At 48.2% G+C, this 22133-nt stretch overlaps 1 protein-coding gene across 2 annotated transcripts in view; it reads right to left on the bottom strand.

Moving 5' to 3' along the window:
- fam76b (family with sequence similarity 76 member B) overlaps window positions 1-22133 on the bottom strand; it is a 44372-nt gene that overhangs the window by 17665 nt on the left and 4574 nt on the right. Inside the window, exons 6-9 of one of the 2 annotated variants that reach the window (XM_060912222.1) lie at window positions 10675-10725; window positions 10003-10053; window positions 9689-9766; window positions 9475-9610 (exon numbers count right to left, since the gene is read on the bottom strand). In XM_060912222.1, coding sequence (XP_060768205.1) covers window positions 9475-9610; window positions 9689-9766; window positions 10003-10053; window positions 10675-10725 — 316 coding nt within the window. The remainder of the gene's footprint in view (window positions 1-9474; window positions 9611-9688; window positions 9767-10002; window positions 10054-10674; window positions 10726-22133) is intronic. The other variant, XM_060912223.1, reaches the window with a different exon arrangement.

The raw sequence follows: 22133 nt of genomic DNA on the forward strand, positions 1-22133 counted from the left end.
CTCAGGTGAGTGAGCCCCAGAGCGCCAGTGCAGAGAGGAAGCCCGGGCCGGTTTGCTGGCGCTGCGGTGAGCCGGGCCACTTCCAACAACAGTGCTCGGCAAAGGAGGTGGGCGGCAGTGGTTCGGATCCCCAATGCGCCAGGAGCCGCCCTCAATCGGGCTGGAGCGTATCGCATACCAGTGAGTGTCCAAGGGGATACATATCAGGCGTTGGTGGACTCCAGCTGTAATCAGACCTCAATCCACCAAAGCCTGGTGCAAAACGAGGCACTGGGGGGAGCACGATTGGTGAAGGTGTGCGCGCACGGGGATGTTCACAACTACCCTTTAGTGTCAGTCCGCATTCTTTTTCGAGGGGAAAAATTTAGGAGTAAAGGTGGCGGTTAATCCTTGCCTTACCCACTCGATAATTTTGGGGACTGATTGGCCGGAATTTGGGGAATTAATGAGTCATTTAGTGAAGAGTGGGTCCTGCCGTAGTTCCGCAGGCGGAGGTCCTGGTGTCGCATTGGCGGGAGCAGCCATCACAGAGCCATCTATGTCATCTCCGCGTCAGAGTGATGAGCCGCAGGCTCCTCCTCCTTCTATTGGGGAATTCCTTGCGGATTTTCCATTAGAGCAGTCGCGAGACGAGACTCTACGGCATGCGTTTGACCAAGTGAGAGTAATCGATGGTCAAACGCTCCAGCCAAACGCCACCCCGTCCTTCCCCTACTTCTCAATTATGAAGGATAGATTATACCGAGTGACACAGGACACTCAGACTCGCGCTGCGGCGAGCCGGGCCACTTCCAACAACAGTGCTCGGCAAAGGAGGTGGGCAGCAGTGGTTCGGATCCCCAACGCGCCAGGAGCCGCCCTCAATCGGGCTGGAGCGTATCGCATACCAGTGAGTGTCCAAGGGGATACATATCAGGCGTTGGTGGACTCCAGCTGTAATCAGACCTCAATCCACCAAAGCCTGGTGCAAAACGAGGCACTGGGGGGAGCACGATTGGTGAAGGTGTGTGCGCACGGGGATGTTCACAACTACCCTTTAGTGTCAGTCCACATTCTTTTTCGAGGGGAAAAATTTAAGAGTAAAGGTGGCGGTTAATCCTTGCCTTACCCACTCGATAATTTTGGGGACTGATTGGCCGGAATTTGGGGAATTAATGAGTCATTTAGTGAAGAGTGGGTCCTGCCGTAGTTCCGCAGGGGGAGGTCCTGGTGTCGCATTGGCGGGAGCAGCCGTCACAGAGCCATCTATGTCATCTCCGCGTCAGAGTGATGAGCCGCAGGCTCCTCCTCCTTCTATTGGGGAATCCCTTGCGGATTTTCCATTAGAGCAGTCGCGAGACGAGACTCTACGGCATGCGTTTGACCAAGTAAGAGTAATCGATGGTCAAACGCTCCAGCCAAACGCCACCCCGTCCTTCCCCTACTTCTCAATTATGAAGGATAGATTATACCGAGTGACAAAGGACACTCAGACTAAAGAACAAAATCACGCAGCTTTTGATTCCAAAAAGCCGCCGGGAATTGGTATTCCAGGCGGCTCACTTTAATCCCATGGCTGGACACTTAGGGCAGGATAAAACACTAGCCCGAATAATGGCCCGGTTCTATTGGCCAGGAATTCGCGGTGATGTCCATAAGTGGTGTACGGCATGCCATGAATGCCAGTTAGTAAATCCAGCGGTCATTCCAAAAGCGCCTTTGCGCCCTCTCCCATTAATCGAGACCCTGTTCGAAAGGATTGGGATGGATCTCGTCGGGCCATTAGATCGGTTAAAACGAGGGTACCGCTTTATATTAGTTCTAGTGGACTATGCAACACGATACCTGGAAGCAGTGCCTCTTTGCAATATCTCAGCACGCAGTATTGCGGAAGCGCTCTTCCGCATCATCTCCCGAGTTGGAATCCCCAAAGAGATTCTGACTGCTCAAGGCACCTCGTTTATGTCACGAACACTGAACGAACTGTATGGGTTATTAGGAATTAAGCTGATCCACACCAGCGTTTATCATCCACAAACGGACGGTTTAGTCGAACGAATCAATCGCACCCTCAAAAATATAATTAAGAAATTTGCAAGCGAGGACGCACGTAATTGGGATAAATGGCTCGAACCCTTGTTATTTGCAGTGCAAGAGGTCCCACAAGCCTCCACAGGGTTCTCCCCATTCGAATTGTTATATGGGCGTAAGCCGCGTGGCATTTTAGACGCGCTGCGAGAAAACTGGGAGGCGGGACCTTCAAGTAAAAATGAGATTCAATACGTTATTGACCTGTGCGTAAAACTCCACACACTCACCCACCTAACCCAGGAGAATTTGCGGCAGGCTCAAGAACGGCAAACCCGCCTGTACGACAGGGGTACGTACCTTAGGGAGTTTGCACCGGGAGATAAAGTACTTGTACTGTTGCCCACATCGAGCTCCAAATTAATCGCCAAGTGGCAAGGACCCTTTGAGGTCACACGGCGAGCCGGGGACGTCGACTATGAGGTGAGGCGAACGGACAGGGGTGGGGCGCTACAGATTTACCACCTCAATCTACTCAAACTCTGGAACGAGGAGGTCTCCATGGCGTTGGTGTCAGTGGTTCCGGAGAAGGCGGAGCTAGGGCCAGAGGTTCAAAAGGGAACTTTGGCATTGCGTACCTCTCCGGTCCCCTGTAGAGACCATCTCTCCCCGACCCAACTCACGGCGGTCGCCCAGTTGCGGACCGAATTTTCGGATGTGTTCTCGCCCCTGCCCGGCCGCACCGACCTCATAGAGCACCACATTGAGACGCCCCCGGGGGTGGTAGTGCGCAGCCGCCCTTACCGGCTACCCGAACACAAGAAAAAAGTGGTTCGGGAAGAACTCGAGGCCATGCTCGAAATGGGCATCATCGAGGAGTCCCACAGTGACTGGAACAGCCCGGTGGTCTTGGTACCCAAGGCCGACGGGTCGGTCCGGTTCTGTGTAGACTACAGAAAAGTCAACACGGTGTCTAAATTCGACATGTACCCAATGCCTCGTATTGATGAGTTGCTCGATCAACTAGGCACGGCTCGCTTTTACTCGACACTGGATTTGAAAAAGGGTTATTGGCAGATCCCCTTGACTCCATTATCCCGAGAAAAAAAAAAACGGCCTTTTCCACACCGTTTGGCTTACACCAGTTTGTCACACTTCCTTTTGGGCTGTTTGGGGCGCCCGCTACGTTCCAGCGGTTGATGGATAGGGTCCTCCGCCCCCACGCGGCCACATACTTAGATGACATCATTATCTATAGTAATGACTGGCCGCGGCACCTACAACATCTGAGGGCCATCCTTAGGTCGCTGAGGCGAGCGGGTCTCACAGCCAACCCGAAGAAGTGTGCAATTGGGTGGGTGGAAGTACAGTATCTGGGCTTCCACTTGGGCAACAGGCAGGTGCGTCCCCAAATTAACAAGATAGCAGCAATTGTGGCCTGCCCGAGACCTAAGACCAAAAAGGGGGTGAGACAGTTCCTGGGACTGGCTGGCTACTATCGTAGGTTTATACCTAATTATTCAGACGTCACCGGCCCGCTGACTGATCTCACTAAAAAGGGGGCACCAGATCCGGTCCAGTGGATGGAGCAATGCCAGTGGGCTTTCTCTGAGGTGAAGGCTGCACTGTGTGGGGGGCCACTGTTACACTCCCCTGACTTTTCTCTCCCCTTTATGTTACAGATGGATGTGTCGGACAGAGGGCTGGGGGCTGTTTTGTCCCAGGAGGTGGAGGACCGCCCAGTGCTGTACATCAGTAGGAAGCTGTCAGTGCATGAGGGGCACTACAGCACCATTGAAAAAGAGTGCCCGGCAATCAAGTGGGAGGTCCTTGCCCTCCAGTACTACCTGCTGGGATGCCCTTTCACCCTCTGTTCGGACCAAGCGCCCCTCCAGTGGCTCCACCACATGAAGGATGCCAACGCGCGGATCACCAGTTGGTATCTGGCACGCCAACCCTTTAACTTCAAGGTGATCCACAGGCCGGGGGCGCAGATGGTCGTGGCGGACTTCCTCTCCCGTCGGGGGGGAGTCGGCTGCAGGCCGAACGGCCGCCCGGCCTGAGTCGGGCAGTGGGGGTATGTGGTAGCGGGGGAGTGGTCAAGCGTCGGTCTGTGACCGGAGGGCGGAGTCAGGGAAGGTAAGTGGCAGAATCACTGCACCTGATGTTGATTAATGTGTTTGTGTGTCTTCCCCAGTGACCGCGCCCTATTTAAGGAGAGAGCGAGAGCAGAGGAGGAGCTCTCTCCCCAACCAGACACCTGATGTGTGCGCGCGTGTCTGTGTGTGTACGAGAGTGTGCAAGAGACAACTGAAAAGTGTCAAAATAAAGAGTTACGAAACTCAGTTCTGGCCTGCCGTCTTCTGTGCTCCTCCCACTCCTACAAACTGCCACACATACAGTGGGGCAAAAAAGTATTTAGTCAGTCACCAATTGTGCAAGTTCCCCCACTTAAAAAGATGAGAGGCGCCTGTAATTTTCATCATAGGTACACTTCAATTATGAGAGACAAAATGAGAAAAAAAAAAAATCCAGGAAATCACATTGTCTGATTTTTAAAGAATTTATTTGCAAATTATGGTGGAAAATAAGTACTTGGTCAATAACAAAAGTTCATCTCAATACTTTGTTATATACCCTTTGTTGGCAATGACAGAGGTCAAATGTTTTCTGTAAGTCTTCACAAGGTTTTCACACACTGTTGCTGGTATTTTGGCCCATTCCTCCATGCAGATCTCCTCTAGAGCAGTGATGTTTTGGGGCTGTCGCTGGGCAACACAGACTTTCAACTCCCTCCAAAGATTTTCTATGGGGTTGAGCTCTGGAGACTGGCTAGGCCACTCCAGGACCTTGAAATGCTTCTTACGAAGCCACTCCTTCGTTGCCCGGGCGGTGTGTTTGGGATCATTGTCATGCTGAAAGACCCAGCCACGTTTCATCTTCAATGCCCTTGCTGATGGAAGGAGGTTTTCACTCAAAATCTCACGATACATGGCCCCATTCATTCTTTCCTTTACACAGATCAGTCGTCCTGGTCCCTTTGCAGAAAAACAGCCCCAAAGCATGATGTTTCCACCCCCATGCTTCACAGTAGGTATGGTGTTCTTTGGATGCAACTCAGCATTCTTTCTCCTCCAAACACGACAAGTTGAGTTTTTACCAAAAAGTTCTATTTTGGTTTCATCTGACCATATGACATTCTCCCAATCCTCTTCTGGATCATCCAAATGCTCTCTAGCAAACTTCAGACGGGCCTGGACATGTACTGGCTTAAGCAGGGGGACACGTCTGGCACTGCAGGATTTGAGTCCCTGGCGGCGTAGTGTGTTACTGATGGTAGCCTTTGTTACTTTGGTCCCAGCTCTCTGCAGGTCATTCACTAGGTCCCCCCGTGTGGTTCTGGGATTTTTGCTCACCGTTCTTGTGATCATTTTGACCCCACGGGGTGAGATCTTGCGTGGAGCCCCAGATCGAGGGAGATTATCAGTGGTCTTGTATGTCTTCCATTTTCTAATAATTGCTCCCACAGTTGATTTCTTCACACCAAGCTGCTTACCTATTGCAGATTCAGTCTTCCCAGCCTGGTGCAGGTCTACAATTTTGTTTCTGGTGTCCTTTGACAGCTCTTTGGTCTTGGCCATAGTGGAGTTTGGAGTGTGACTGTTTGAGGTTGTGGACAGGTGTCTTTTATACTGATAACGAGTTCAAACAGGTGCCATTAATACAGGTAACGAGTGGAGGACAGAGGAGCCTCTTAAAGAAGTTGTTACAGGTCTGCGAGAGCCAGAAATCTTACTTGTTTGTAGGTGACCAAATACTTATTTTACCGAGGAATTTACCAATTAATTCATTAAAAATCCTACAATGTGATTTCCTGGATTCTTTCCCCCCATTCTGTCTCTCATCGTTGAAGTGTACCTATGATGAAAATTACAGGCCTCTCTCATCTTTTTAAGTGGGAGAACTTGCACAATTGGTGGCTGACTAAATACTTTTTTGCCCCACTGTACATACATACATACATACGAGATGAAAGTGGAGCAAAGAAAAAAAAAAAACCTGAACTTTTGAAAGTCAAACTAAGATGGGGGGCAATGTCCCCTGAAAATATTTTAATAAACATGCAAAACCCTGCATTCTCGTGCATGTTAGTACTTATTTTCACTAAAACAAGTTAACTTTTAAGCCTTTTTCTTTCATGTACATTAATGATTAACATGTCAAAAATATCAAATTTAATTCCCCTGGTTAATGAGTAATTTTCAGGAGTGCATTTAGAAAATGCGGTGATTTTCCCGCTACACAGTTCATTACTTTGAAAAAAAATCAGACAGTTGAAGGTAAACTCAGCAAAATCCCAAAACAGTGCTGTTAAAAAGTAAAGGTCTGTTAGAGTTTCTAAAGCTTTCAGGTTTCAATGTTGGGGACGTTGATCCTCGTTTATCAATCTTTTAGCAGAGTTGTGCGTTTGCAGAAGCTAAAGTAAACAAAAAATTTCCAATTCATATTTATGCGAGTTGAAGCCAATTGTTTACATTAGTTCGTATTGTCTGTAAACACACCAATGAATACCAAATTTCTCATGTAAATCAGGAGCGTAGCTAGGATTTTTCGGGGGGGGTCCACACACTGACTGGCAGCCTGAGTGCATTATGTAACAAAAAATAATTACCACTGCTAGTTTTAGGCGGCTTAGAAACCGGCTCTTCCATTATCGCTGTTTCTTCCATGGTTTCTTGATGATGTGTTCTAGAAACGGCACTAAAACTTAGCTTCGAAGCCACAAAATGCAACTTTGATAGAAAAAAATATATATAATAAATTGCTTACCTCTCTTCACGTCAAAAGAAGGAGGAAAGTTTTGCTTGTTTCGACATGGCAAATTATTAACACAAGGAAACACTTGTAATTTGCAACTAAAAAGACTGCAGCTACACTGGCAGCTTGAACATGCTTTCTAGTGCGATTGTGTTGTGCTTACGCAGAACGGTGTCAGTCCTGCGTGCCTTAGCTCGTGCACCTGAAGGCGCGCCTAACAAGCTCCAGCACGCGTGCTGTTAACAAAGAACACCTGTCTAATCAATGAACTATGTTTGGGCTATTTAAGGACCGCGCCCATGCAAGGACGATGCGAAGTATTACGCCGCGTCTAGGAACGTGAAAAATCCGAAAAATAAATTTCTCCATTCGGAAAACCAAAGATTTTCAAGAGTTTTGTCAAATATCTGGATTTCCAGGAAAATCCAGAAGACTTTCATCCCTGATATATAAAAATTATGTAGTTATGTAGGTACTGTCGCTTTCATTTTTGTACTTTTCACTTTCGCTTTCCTTTTTCCGTTTTTTTTCCCGGTTTTTTCTCTTTTTTTTTCTCTTTCTTTTTTCGGAAGAACGCCGAGACCAGAAGCTTTCTTTTTCTCTCCTGTGTAAAGTCCACAAGCAGAGGCCATCTGATCTGCTTTAATATCATCAGATCTTCATTTAAGGTACGTGAATCTTTTCATCATGGCACACCTTCAGCCTGTTCAGTGTGCTGAGTGCAGGATGTTTAGTCATTCTTCCTCCGTCACTAGCGATAGCTCTATTAGCTTTACTTGTGATAAGTGCAGATTAGTTAGCTCTCTGACGGAGAAGATTACAGTGCTAGAAGCGCGTGTCCAGGCTTTAGAGCAGGTTAGTGAGTGTGAGAACAGTGTAGTTTCTGTTAGGGAAAGTCTGGACGCCCTAAATGGAGTTAGTAATCCCCCAACTCCGGCATTAGAGCCCTTACAGCGGGGCGAATGGGTGACGGCTCGGCGGCATAAGCGTAGAGCCAAAGCTACCGCTGAGGCTCGCCCACGGGAGCACCACTCCTCTCCGCGTCACGTGTCGAACAGGTTTGCTCTCCTTAGTGATGCACCCACTGAGAAACCTGAAAGAGCTCTGGTTATAGGGGACTCTATCATACGGCACGTGAAATTAGCTCAGCCTTTAGGGGCACCAGCAGCTTTAGTCAGGTATATACCGGGAGCCAGGGCGCCGGACATAGCAGGTAATCTTAGGGTCCTAGGCAAGCACAGGTTCTCAAAGATAGTTATCCATGCAGGAGCTAATGATATACGCCTTTGTCAGTCTGAGGTTACTAAGAGTAACTTTGTAGAGGTGTTTAAATTAGCGAAGACGATGTCCGATGCTGTAGTATGCTCTGGCCCCATCCCAATGCGGCGTGGCGATGTAGCTTACAGCAGGTTATGGTCACTGAACTGCTGGCTGTCCAGGTGGTGCTCTGAAAACAGTGTGGGCTTTATAGATAATTGGGCTAATTTTGAGGGCACTGCTGGCCTGTTAGGGCAGGACGGTATCCATCCCACTCGGGAAGGTGCTGCTCTCATTTCCTGCAGCATAGGTCATAGTCTCAGAACAGGCCTAGTTAATTTCTGACAATCCAGAGCCAAGGCCAGGGAGCAGACGAACAGGCTAAACCGACTGTCTGCTAGCTGCACAGAGTCGTCACTCAGGGCCCACTACATCGAGACTGTGTCTGTTCCCCGAGCTCAACAAAAAGGTAGAAATTTTCAGAGAGTTTGTTTGTTTGTAACCCTCCGAGTTGCATGTTGATCCTGGGATTGAGATGCTGGCCTCTTCTGCCCCTCAGACCTGCTTGATCCATCCTGGTGCCCTGTGTCTGGTCGGAGTTTTATCGCACCGCTCCTGTGAAGGACGGCCCCATGAGGACAGTTGAGGGTTATACCTGTTAAAACTGTTAATGTTATAGTCAGGCTGTCTGTTGTTGCCCAAATGAGGATGGGTTCCCTTTTGAGTCTGGTTCCTCTCGAGGTTTCTTCCTCATGTCGTCCGAGGGAGTTTTTCCTTGCCGCCGTCGCCACAGGCTTCATCATTGGGGATAGATTAGGGATAAAATTAGCTCATGTTTTAAGTCGTTCAAATTCTGTAAAGCTGCTTTGCGACAATGTTTATTGTTAAAAGCGCTGTACAAATAAACTTGATTTGAATAAACTTGATGTAGTTTACTGCAGTGTAGTATAAGGTAGTGTACTTTACCGTAGTGTGCACTTTACTGGAGAATAGTGCAGTGAGGGCAAGCGTAGTTTACTGTAGTATGTAGTTTAATGTAGTATGTAGTTTGTTTACTGTAGTGTCACGTTGTTTACTGACAGCATTACACAGTGCAGTGATTATAAACATGTTAATTACTATGTAGGGCATTTATGAAAAAAAGTGATAAAGTGGCTCCACTCAATCATTTTCTATCTCTCTATCTATCTATTCCACAACTGTAGTAATCCATATCAAGAACCGAACAACTAAGTAAGGAGAAACAACATCCATCATTACTTTAAGACATGAAGTGACTTAATTAATAAAAATAAAGAAAAAACAAAAAAACACAGAATTAGAAAGGGTGTACAAACTTAACTGGTAGTGAATATATACACAATGTGTGTGCGCATGTATGCATGAGTGTACCTTCCTGTCCTTCTCAAGGATGGTCTGGTCTCTCTGCTGCAGCAGCCTCTTCAGTGACATCACTTCCTCTTTCAGCTGACTGATCAGGATGAAGTTATCCGTCCCACCTGAGTCCATCGACTGAGCGATAGAGCTACTGTAGAGACAGACACAGAGACATGGGAAGAGAGAGGATTCAAACCACACACACACACACACACACACACACACCCACCTGTCTCCATTGGATGGTTTCAGCTCCAGTTTGGGTTTCTTCTTTGGCGTTTCTTTCTGAATGGATGATGATTTATGGCTAGAGACGACAATAAAAACACTGTTACTATGACAACATAACCTCCTGTCTCTGAGTGTCCATGGCAACACCACTGCCCACAATTCTCTAATACTTGTCCCAACACACCCTCATCAATGTCACACAGAAAGTGGACAAGGGGAGGTGTTACAGACAGGATTGGAACACAGAGGGTGTGTGTGTGTGTGTGTGTGTGTGTGTGTGTGTGTGTACAGAGAGGGAGACAGAAAATTCACCTCTGTTCCCACAGTCGCTGCTCCTGTTCCGGACTCAAACTGCTGCTCAGCCTGCACGCGCACACACACACACACTAATGTTCAATAGATGTAACTTTATGCACACTGATATAAATCACTAGTAGTCCTAAAACAATAAATTCACGATCTGAGGCAAAACCTGAGATCCCACTGAATGAGAGGACACTGAATTACAATTAAAAAAAAAGTGTTAAAAAAATGTATTTTGTAATGACAAAAAATAAAACCACTGCATGATCATTACAACAGTGTCGTCAAAGTCAGCCTGGGACACAGCACTATACTCGTATGAGGTGGTGTGGCAGTGATTTTTTTGTTTTTGTGCGCGCACATGTGTACGTACACTTGCGTGAGGTGCTGTGGCGGTGACTGCATGTGTGTGCAGGGCTCGAAATTCACGGTGGTCCGGTCGCCCGAGGCGACTTAATTTGTCATTTGGCGGGTAATTCCTGTCACTAGGCAGCCCGGCTGGCTAGTTGAAAATAAAAAAACATATGAAACGAAGATTCAGACTAGGGCTGTGTTATATATCGAATATACTAGATATATCTCCGAAAATTCTGTGTGAGATACATAAAATTATTATATCGTAACTATCGAGTATTTTATGGTCATCTGCCGACTTGCATTTGTTTTGTGTTTGTTTAAAACCTTTTCCGGTGGTTTTCTCCCTGTCCCTCAGGCAGTAACGTGAGAGGCTGCCTAAGGGTAAAAAAAAAAAAAAAAAAAAAAGTCACACACTCGCCAACCAGTCCCGGGCGACATCCAGGTGCTGAAAGGAACTTGCGGGAAGATTTTCTAGTTTCGGTTTACAGCGCTGACTCAGTTCGTGCAATCGCTGGTGTTGCATAGGCTACCGTGTAAGCTCTGTCAAATTCAGCGACAAATTAAAAATGGAAGCGGACGATTTGGTTCCTAAAAGAACTAGTAAGGGGTCAGTTATCTGGCATTTTTTTTGGATATCGGGAGGAGGACATGGAACAGCAAATGCCAATTTGTAAAGTGTGCAAAAAAAGCCTGTCACCACAAAAGGCAGCAGCACGACAAATATGTTCCATCACCTGAAAACTCACCCGGTACAGTACGAAGAGTCTCTTAAACTCCGAACTACTTGCCCACAAGCTAAACAAATGACCATAGCGGCCTCGTTCTCCAAAGCCACCCCATATGTTGCAATTTTCAAGATTGTTTTTTCAGTTTGTGCAACATCTTTGTTTTTATTCAACAGTCTTATTTCAACTCAATTGTGATTAATCACTAACATAAAAAAAGGAAAATGTACTGAAAACCACCTGTAAAGTTAACCAAGAATGTTATTTAATCTGCAGGGATTGTAGTGAAAACAGTAAAGAGTAAAAGTTAGATTTCATGGGGTCCTTTGGAGGAGATTTAAATATATCGTGAAATGGACAAAATGTATCGGGATATTAATTTTTTCCCATATCGCACAGCCCTAATTCAGACACACCGTCAACTAAAGCCACCACATATTAAGTGCGTGCCGTGTCTGTGTTAATCGATGTGTTTATCGGCAGGACGGAAAATACCGAAGAATTCCAAATCACATCGTGTACGAGTCAGGCTGTCGTTTTTTTCACTACTGCGCATGCATATAACGCATCTCGTTGAATATCGCGGTAATCACGTTATCAGATTCAATAGATGTGGCCACATTATCGCCCATTTAAACACGTGTTTTTGTTGTTGTTTACATCTACATCTGCCAAAGCTACGTTGCGATGTGGAATTTTCTGAAAGGTGTACAGAAACCGCCAGAGACGGGGACAAAGCGACCTCGGTCTGAAGAGGAGAAAAAGGCCGCCGATAAAGCGTACGAGAAGGAGAAACAACAAAGGACTTATAAGCAAACGTGGGAGCAGGGTAGGCCTTGGCTGTGATACGATTTTTATGGAATAATTAATTTTTTTCAAGTTGATTCCTAGTAAATATGAAGCTGCTAATGCTTTCTCTCTCATAAATGGTTAAATACAGAAAGCATGTTGGACATATTTTGGGTGCTATAGTCATGATAGTAAGTATATTTGCTTTCAATACTCATACACCAAGTTGCAAGGTTTTCCAATATATTATTATTTGTTGATATCATATTATGGTGCTCTGTGTTGTTCTCATTTATGTATTTAACAACAGTATCAAAATACTCAGGTCTTGAAATAAATGCACATTAGTCATGAACAATGGTAACGACTCTCTTTTGGGTTATTTTTGACAGAAGTAAAATTCATACATGAACAAACGTTGGCGAGTTACTTTGGAAGGGAACTAGTCCGGCTGTCTGGTGAAAAAAATATATGAAATTCGAGCCCTGGTGTGTGTACACTTGTGTAAGGTGCTATGGTGGTGAAGGTAACAATGTGTGTGTACTTGTATGAGGTGTTGGTGACAGTGTGTGTACTTGTATGAGGTGTTGGTGACAGTGTGTGTACTTGTGTGAGATGCAGTAGTGATGGTGACTGCGCGCGTGTGTGTGTGTGTGTGTGTGCGCTCGCGTGTGTGTGTGTATACACTTGCATGAGGTGCTGTGGTGGTGATGGTGACTGTGTGTGTGTGTGTGTGTGTATACACTTGCGTGAGGTGCTGTGGTGGTGACTGTGTGTGTGTGTGTGTGTGTGTGTGTATGTATATACACTTGCGTGACGTGCTGTGGTGATGGTGACTGTGTGTGTGTGTGTGTGTGTGTGTGTGTGTGTGTGTATATACACTTGTGTGAGGTGCTGTGGTGATGGTGACTGTGTGTGTGTGTATACACTTGCATGAGGTGCTGTGGTGGTGATGGTGACTGTGTGTGTGTGTGTGTGTGTGTGTGTGTGTGTGTATGTATATACACTTGTGTGAGGTGCTGTGGTGGTGATGGTGACTGTGTGTGTGTGTGTGTGTATACACTTGCATGAGTTGCTGTGGTGATGGTGACTGTGTGTGTGTGTGTGTGTATACACTTGTGTGAGGTGCTGTGGTGATGGTGACTGTGTGTGTGTGTGTGTGTGTGTGTATATATACACTTGCGTGAGGTGCTGTGGTGATGATGGTGACTGTGTGTGTGTGTGTGTGTGTGTGTGTGTGTGTGTGTGTGTGTGTATATATATATATATATATACACTTGCGTGAGGTGCTGTGGTGATGGTGACTGTGTGTGTGTGTGTGTGTGTGTGTATACACTTGCATGAGGTGCTGTGGTGATGGTGACTGTGTGTGTGTGTGTGTGTGTGTGTGTGTGTGTGTGTGTGTATACACTTGTGTGAGGTGCTGTGGTGATGGTGACTGTGTGTGTGTGTGTGTGTGTGTGTATATACACTTGCGTGAGGTGCTGTGGTGATGGTGACTGTGTGTGTGTGTGTGTGTGTGTGTGTGTGTGTGTATACACTTGCGTGAGGTGCTGTGGTGATGGTGACTGCGCGCGCGTGTGTGTGTATACACTTGCGTGAGGTGCTGTGGTGATGGTGACTGTGTATGTGTGTGTATACACTTGCATGAGGTGCTGTGGTGATGGTGACTGTGTGTGTGTGTGTATACACTTGCATGAGGTGCTGTGGTGATGGTGACTGTGTGTGTGTGTGTGTGTGTGTGTGTGTGTATACACTTGTGTGAGGTGCTGTGGTGATGGTGACTGTGTGTGTGTGTGTGTGTGTGTGTGTGTGTGTATATACACTTGCGTGAGGTGCTGTGGTGATGGTGACTGCGCGCGCGTGTGTGTGTATACACTTGCGTGAGGTGCTGTGGTGATGGTGACTGTGTATGTGTGTGTATACACTTGCATGAGGTGCTGTGGTGATGGTGACTGTGTGTGTGTGTATACACTTGCATGAGGTGCTGTGGTGATGGTGACTGTGTGTGTGTGTGTATACACTTGCATGAGGTGCTGTGGTGATGGTGACTGTGTGTGTGTGTGTATACACTTGCATGAGGTGCTGTGGTGATGGTGACTGTGTGTGTGTGTGTATACACTTGCATGAGGTGCTGTGGTGATGGTGACTGTGTGTGTGTGTGTATACACTTGCATGAGGTGCTGTGGTGATGGTGACTGTGTGTGTGTGTGTGTGTGTGTGTGTGTATACACTTGTGTGAGGTGCTGTGGTGATGGTGACTGTGTGTGTGTGTGTGTGTGTGTGTGTATATACACTTGCGTGAGGTGCTGTGGTGATGGTGACTGTGTGTGTGTGTGTGTGTGTGTGTGTGTGTGTGTGTATACACTTGCGTGAGGTGCTGTGGTGATGGTGACTGCGCGCGCGTGTGTGTGTATACACTTGCGTGAGGTGCTGTGGTGATGGTGACTGTGTATGTGTGTGTATACACTTGCATGAGGTGCTGTGGTGATGGTGACTGTGTGTGTGTGTGTGTGTGTGTATACACTTGCATGAGGTGCTGTGGTGATGGTGACTGCGCGCGCGTGTGTGTGTACACTTGTGTGAGGTGCTGTGGTGATGGTGACTGTGTGTGTGTGTATACACTTGCATGAGGTGCTGTGGTGGTGATGGTGACTGTGTGTGTGTGTGTGTGTGTGTGTGTGTGTGTGTGTGTGTGTGTGTGTGTATACACTTGCGTGAGGTGCTGTGGTGATGGTGACTGTGTGTGTGTGTGTGTGTGTGTGTGTGTATATACACTTGCGTGAGGTGCTGTGATGGTGATGGTGACTGTCTGTCTGTGTGTGTGTGTGTGTGTGTGTGTATATACACTTGCATGAGGTGCTGTGGTGGTGGTGACTGTGTGTGTGTGTATACACTTGCGTGAGGTGCTGTGGTGGTGATGGTGACTGTGTGTGTGTGTGTATACACTTGCATGAGGTGCTGTGGTGATGGTGACTGTGTGTGTGTGTGTGTGTGTGTGTGTGTGTATACACTTGTGTGAGGTGCTGTGGTGGTGATGGTGACTGTGTGTGTGTGTGTGTGTGTGTGTGTGTGTGTGTGTGTATATATACACTTGCGTGAGGTGCTGTGGTGATGGTGACTGTGTGTGTGTGTGTGTGTGTGTGTGTGTGTGTATATATATATATATACACTTGCGTGAAGTGCTGTGGTGATGGTGACTGTGTGTGTGTGTGTGTGTGTGTGTGTGTGTGTGTGTGTGTGTGTGTGTATACACTTGCATGAGGTGCTGTGGTGGTGATGGTGACTGTGTGTGTGTGTGTGTGTGTGTGTGTATATATACACTTGCGTGAGGTGCTGTGGTGATGGTGACTGTGTGTGTGTGTGTGTGTGTATACACTTGCATGAGGTGCTGTGGTGATGGTGACTGTGTGTGTGTGTGTGTGTGTGTGTGTGTGTGTGTATATACACTTGCGTGAGGTGCTGTGGTGGTGGTGACTGTGTGTGTGTGTGTGTGTGTGTGTGTGTGTGTGTATATACACTTGCGTGAGGTGCTGTGGTGATGGTGACTGTGTGTGTGTGTGTGTGTGTGTGTGTGTGTGTGTGTGTATATACACTTGCGTGAGGTGCTGTGGTGGTGGTGACTGTGTGTGTGTGTGTGTGTGTGTGTGTGTGTGTGTGTGTGTGTATACACTTGTGTGAGGTGCTGTGGTGATGGTGACTGTGTGTGTGTGTGTGTGTGTGTGTGTGTGTGTGTGTGTGTGTGTGTGTGTATATACACTTGCGTGAGGTGCTGTGGTGATGGTGACTGCGCGCGCGTGTGTGTGTATACACTTGCGTGAGGTGCTGTGGTGATGGTGACTGTGTATGTGTGTGTATACACTTGCATGAGGTGCTGTGGTGATGGTGACTGTGTGTGTGTGTGTGTGTGTATACACTTGCATGAGGTGCTGTGGTGATGGTGACTGTGTATGTGTGTGTATACACTTGCATGAGGTGCTGTGGTGATGGTGACTGTGTGTGTGTGTGTGTGTGTGTGTGTATACACTTGCATGAGGTGCTGTGGTGATGGTGACTGCGCGCGCGTGTGTGTGTGTACACTTGTGTGAGGTGCTGTGGTGATGGTGACTGTGTATGTGTGTGTGTGTGTGTGCGTGTGTGTGTGTGTGTGTATACACTTGCGTGAGGTGCTGTGGTGGTGACTGTGTGTGTGTGTGTGTGTGTGTGTGTGTATACACTTGTGTGAGGTGCTGTGGTGATGGTGACTGTGTGTGTGTGTATACACTTGCATGAGGTGCTGTGGTGGTGATGGTGACTGTGTGTGTGTGTGTGTGTGTGTGTGTGTGTGTGTGTGTGTGTGTGTGTGTGTATACACTTGCGTGAGGTGCTGTGGTGATGGTGACTGTGTGTGTGTGTGTGTGTGTGTGTGTGTGTGTGTGTGTGTGTGTGTATACACTTGCATGAGGTGCTGTGGTGGTGATGGTGACTGTGTGTGTGTGTGTGTGTGTGTGTGTGTGTGTGTGTATATACACTTGCGTGAGGTGCTGTGATGGTGATGGTGACTGTCTGTCTGTGTGTGTGTGTGTGTGTGTGTGTGTGTGTGTGTGTGTATACACTTGCATGAGGTGCTGTGGTGGTGGTGACTGTGTGTGTGTGTATACACTTGCATGAGGTGCTGTGGTGATGGTGACTGTGTGTGTGTGTGTGTGTGTGTGTGTGTGTGTGTGTGTGTGTGTATACACTTGTGTGAGGTGCTGTGGTGGTGATGGTGACTGTGTGTGTGTGTGTGTGTGTGTGTGTGTGTGTGTGTGTGTGTGTATACACTTGCGTGAGGTGCTGTGGTGGTGATGGTGACTGTGTGTGTGTGTGTATACACTTGCATGAGGTGCTGTGGTGGTGGTGACTGTGTGTGTGTGTATACACTTGCGTGAGGTGCTGTGGTGATGGTGACTGTGTGTGTGTGTGTGTGTGTGTGTGTGTATACACTTGTGTGAGGTGCTGTGGTGGTGATGGTGACTGTGTGTGTGTGTGTGTGTGTGTGTGTATACACTTGCGTGAGGTGCTGTGGTGGTGATGGTGACTGTGTGTGTGTGTATACACTTGCATGAGGTGCTGTGGTGGTGGTGACTGTGTGTGTGTGTATACACTTGCGTGAGGTGCTGTGGTGGTGGTGACTGTGTGTGTGTGTATACACTTGCATGAGGTGCTGTGGTGGTGGTGGTGACTGTGTGTGTGTGTATACACTCGCATGAGGTGCTGTGGTGGTGGTGGTGACTGTGTGTGTGTGTGTGTGTGTGTGTGTATACACTTGCATGAGGTGCTGTGGTGGTGGTGGTGACTGTGTGTGTGTGTGTGTGTGTGTGTGTGTGTGTGTGTGTGTGTATACACTTGCATGAGGTGCTGTGGTGGTGGTGGTGACTGTGTGTGTGTGTGTGTGTATACACTTGCATGAGGTGCTGTGGTGATGGTGACTGTGTGTGTGTGTATACACTTGCATGAGGTGCTGTGGTGATGGTGACTGTGTGTGTGTGTGTGTGTGTGTATACACTTGTGTGAGGTGCTGTGGTGATGGTGACTGTGTGTGTGTGTGTGTGTATACACTTGCGTGAGGTGCTGTGGTGATGGTGACTGTGTGTGTGTGTGTGTGTGTGTGTATATACACTTGCGTGAGGTGCTGTGGTGATGGTGACTGTGTGTGTGTGTGTGTGTGTGTGTGTGTGTGTGTATATACACTTGCGTGAGGTGCTGTGGTGGTGATGGTGACTGTGTGTGTGTGTATACACTTGCGTGAGGTGCTGTGGTGATGGTGACTGTGTGTGTGTGTATACACTTGTGTGAGGTGCTGTGGTGGTGATGGTGACTGTGTGTGTGTGTATACACTTGCGTGAGGTGCTGTGGTGGTGATGGTGACTGTGTGTGTGTGTATACACTTGCATGAGGTGCTGTGGTGATGGTGACTGTGTGTGTGTATACACTTGCATGAGGTGCTGTGGTGGTGGTGACTGTGTGTGTGTGTATACACTTGCATGAGGTGCTGTGGTGGTGGTGGTGACTGTGTGTGTGTGTGTATACACTTGCATGAGGTGCTGTGGTGGTGGTGGTGACTGTGTGTGTGTGTGTATACACTTGCATGAGGTGCTGTGGTGGTGGTGGTGACTGTGTGTGTGTGTGTATACACTTGCATGAGGTGCTGTGGTGGTGGTGGTGACTGTGTGTGTGTGTGTGTGTGTGTGTGTGTGTGTGTGTGTGTGTGTGTGTATACACTTGCGTGAGGTGCTGTGGTGGTGGTGGTGACTGTGTGTGTGTGTATACACTTGCATGAGGTGCTGTGGTGATGGTGACTGTGTGTGTGTATACACTTGCATGAGGTGCTGTGGTGGTGATGGTGACTGTGTGTGTGTGTATACACTTGCATGAGGTGCTGTGGTGATGGTGACTGTGTGTGTGTGTATACTTGCGTGAGGTGCTGTGGTGGTGGTGACTGTGTGTGTGTGTATACACTTGCGTGAGGTGCTGTGGTGATGGTGACTGTGTGTGTGTGTATACACTTGCATGAGGTGCTGTGGTGGTGATGGTGACTGTGTGTGTGTGTATACACTTGTGTGAGGTGCTGTGGTGGTGGTGACTGTGTGTGTGTGTATACACTTGCATGAGGTGCTGTGGTGGTGGTGACTGTGTGTGTGTGTATACACTTGCGTGAGGTGCTGTGGTGGTGGTGACTGTGTGTGTGTGTATACACTTGTGTGAGGTGCTGTGGTGGTGATGGTGACTGTGTGTGTGTATACACTTGCATGAGGTGCTGTGGTGGTGGTGACTGTGTGTGTGTGTATACACTTGCGTGAGGTGCTGTGGTGGTGGTGACTGTGTGTGTGTGTATACACTTGCATGAGGTGCTGTGGTGGTGGTGACTGTGTGTGTGTGTATACACTTGCATGAGGTGCTGTGGTGATGGTGACTGTGTGTGTGTGTATACACTTGCGTGAGGTGCTGTGGTGGTGGTGACTGTGTGTGTGTGTGTGTATACACTTGTGTGAGGTGCTGTGGTGGTGGTGACTGTGTGTGTGTGTATACACTTGCGTGAGGTGCTGTGGTGGTGGTGACTGTGTGTGTGTGTATACACTTGCATGAGGTGCTGTGGTGGTGGTGACTGTGTGTGTGTGTGTATACACTTGCGTGAGGTGCTGTGGTGGTGGTGACTGTGTGTGTGTGTGTGTGTGTATACACTTGCATGAGGTGCTGTGGTGGTGGTGACTGTGTGTGTGTGTATACACTTGCATGAGGTGCTGTGGTGGTGGTGACTGTGTGTGTGTGTATACACTTGCGTGAGGTGCTGTGGTGGTGGTGACTGTGTGTGTGTGTATACACTTGCATGAGGTGCTGTGGTGGTGGTGACTGTGTGTGTGTGTGTTTGTTTGTTTGTTTGTGTGTGTGTGTGTGTGTATATACACTTGCGTGAGGTGCTGTGGTGGTGGTGACTGTGTGTGTGTGTATACACTTGCGTGAGGTGCTGTGGTGATGGTGACTGTGTGTGTGTGTGTGTGTATACACTTGCGTGAGGTGCTGTGGTGGTGATGGTGACTGTGTGTGTGTATACACTTGCGTGAGGTGCTGTGGTGGTGGTGGTGACTGTGTGTGTGTGTATACACTTGCATGAGGTGCTGTGGTGGTGGTGGTGACTGTGTGTGTGTGTATACACTTGCATGAGGTGCTGTGGTGGTGATGGTGACTGTGTGTGTGTATACACTTGCGTGAGGTGCTGTGGTGGTGGTGACTGTGTGTGTGTGTATACACTTGCGTGAGGTGCTGTGGTGGTGGTGACTGTGTGTGTGTGTATACACTTGCATGAGGTGCTGTGGTGGTGGTGACTGTGTGTGTGTGTATACACTTGCATGAGGTGCTGTGGTGGTGGTGGTGACTGTGTGTGTGTGTGTATACACTTGCGTGAGGTGCTGTGGTGATGGTGACTGTGTGTGTGTGTATACACTTGCATGAGGTGCTGTGGTGGTGGTGACTGTGTGTGTGTGTGTATACACTTGCATGAGGTGCTGTGGTGGTGGTGACTGTGTGTGTGTGTATACACTTGCGTGAGGTGCTGTGGTGATGGTGACTGTGTGTGTGTGTGTATACACTTGCATGAGGTGCTGTGGTGATGGTGACTGTGTGTGTGTGTATACACTTGCATGAGGTGCTGTGGTGATGGTGACTGTGTGTGTATACACTTGCATGAGGTGCTGTGGTGGTGATGGTGACTGTCTGTGTGTGTATACACTTGTGTGAGGTGCTGTGGTGATGGTGACTGTGTGTGTGTGTATACACTTGCATGAGGTGCTGTGGTGATGGTGACTGTGTGTGTGTGTATACACTTGTGTGAGGTGCTGTGGTGATGGTGACTGTGTGTGTGTGTATACACTTGCATGAGGTGCTGTGGTGATGGTGACTGTGTGTGTGTGTGTGTGTGTGTGTGTGTGTGTATACACTTGCATGAGGTGCTGTGGTGGTGATGGTGACTGTGTGTGTGTGTGTGTGTGTGTGTGTGTGTGTGTGTGTGTGTGTGTGTGTGTGTGTGTGTGTATACACTTGCGTGAGGTGCTGTGGTGATGGTGACTGTGTGTGTGTGTATACACTTGTGTGAGGTGCTGTGGTGATGGTGACTGTGTGTGTGTGTGTGTGTGTGTGTATACACTTGCATGAGGTGCTGTGGTGGTGATGGTGACTGTGTGTGTGTGTGTGTGTGTGTGTGTGTGTGTGTGTGTGTATACACTTGCATGAGGTGCTGTGGTGGTGATGGTGACTGTGTGTGTGTGTGTGTGTGTGTGTGTGTATACACTTGTGTGAGGTGCTGTGGTGATGGTGACTGTGTGTGTGTGTGTGTGTGTGTGTGTGTGTGTGTGTGTGTGTATACACTTGTGTGAGGTGCTGTGGTGATGGTGACTGTGTGTGTGTGTATACACTTGCATGAGGTGCTGTGGTGGTGGTGACTGTGTGTGTGTGTATACACTTGCGTGAGGTGCTGTGGTGGTGGTGACTGTGTGTGTGTGTATACACTTGTGTGAGGTGCTGTGGTGGTGGTGACTGTGTGTGTGTGTATACACTTGCGTGAGGTGCTGTGGTGATGGTGACTGTGTGTGTGTATACACTTGCGTGAGCTGCTGTGATGATGGTGACTGTGTGTGTGTGTATACACTTGCGTGAGCTGCTGTGATGATGGTGACTGTGTGTGTGTGTGTGTGTGTGTGTGTGTGTGTGTGTGTGTGTATACACTTGCGTGAGGTGCTGTGGTGATGGTGACTGTGTGTGTGTATACACTTGCGTGAAGTGCTGTGGTGATGGTGACTGTGTGTGTGTGTATACACTTGCATGAGGTGCTGTGGTGGTGGTGGTGACTGTGTGTGTGTGTATACACTTGCATGAGGTGCTGTGGTGGTGGTGGTGACTGTGTGTGTGTGTATACACTTGCATGAGGTGCTGTGGTGGTGGTGGTGACTGTGTGTGTGTGTATACACTTGCGTGAGGTGCTGTGGTGGTGGTGACTGTGTGTGTGTGTATACACTTGTGTGAGGTGCTGTGGTGATGGTGACTGTGTGTGTGTGTATACACTTGCGTGAGGTGCTGTGGTGGTGGTGACTGTGTGTGTGTGTATACACTTGCGTGAGCTGCTGTGATGATGGTGACTGTGTGTGTGTGTGTGTGTGTGTGTGTATACACTTGCGTGAGGTGCTGTGGTGATGGTGACTGTGTGTGTGTGTGTGTGTGTGTGTGTGTGTGTGTGTGTGTGTATATACACACTTGTGCGTGTGTGTGTATACACTTGCGTGAGGTGCTGTGGTGGTGGTGACTGTGTGTGTGTGTATACACTTGCGTGAGGTGCTGTGGTGGTGGTGACTGTGTGTGTGTGTATACACTTGTGTGAGGTGCTGTGGTGATGGTGACTGTGTGTGTGTGTATACACTTGCGTGAGGTGCTGTGGTGGTGGTGACTGTGTGTGTGTGTATACACTTGCGTGAGCTGCTGTGATGATGGTGACTGTGTGTGTGTGTGTGTGTGTGTGTGTGTGTGTGTGTGTGTGTGTGTGTGTGTATACACTTGCGTGAGCTGCTGTGATGATGGTGACTGTGTGTGTGTGTGTGTGTGTGTGTGTGTGTGTGTGTGTGTATATACACACTTGTGCGTGTGTGTGTATACACTTGCGTGAGGTGCTGTGGTGATGGTGACTGTGTGTGTGTGTGTGTGCGTGTATACACTTGCGTGAGGTGCTGTGGTGATGGTGACTGTGTGTGTGTGTGTGTGTGT

This window comes from Neoarius graeffei, chromosome 28, assembly GCF_027579695.1.
Source record: "Neoarius graeffei isolate fNeoGra1 chromosome 28, fNeoGra1.pri, whole genome shotgun sequence".
NCBI classification, from domain to species: Eukaryota; Metazoa; Chordata; class Actinopteri; order Siluriformes; family Ariidae; genus Neoarius; species Neoarius graeffei.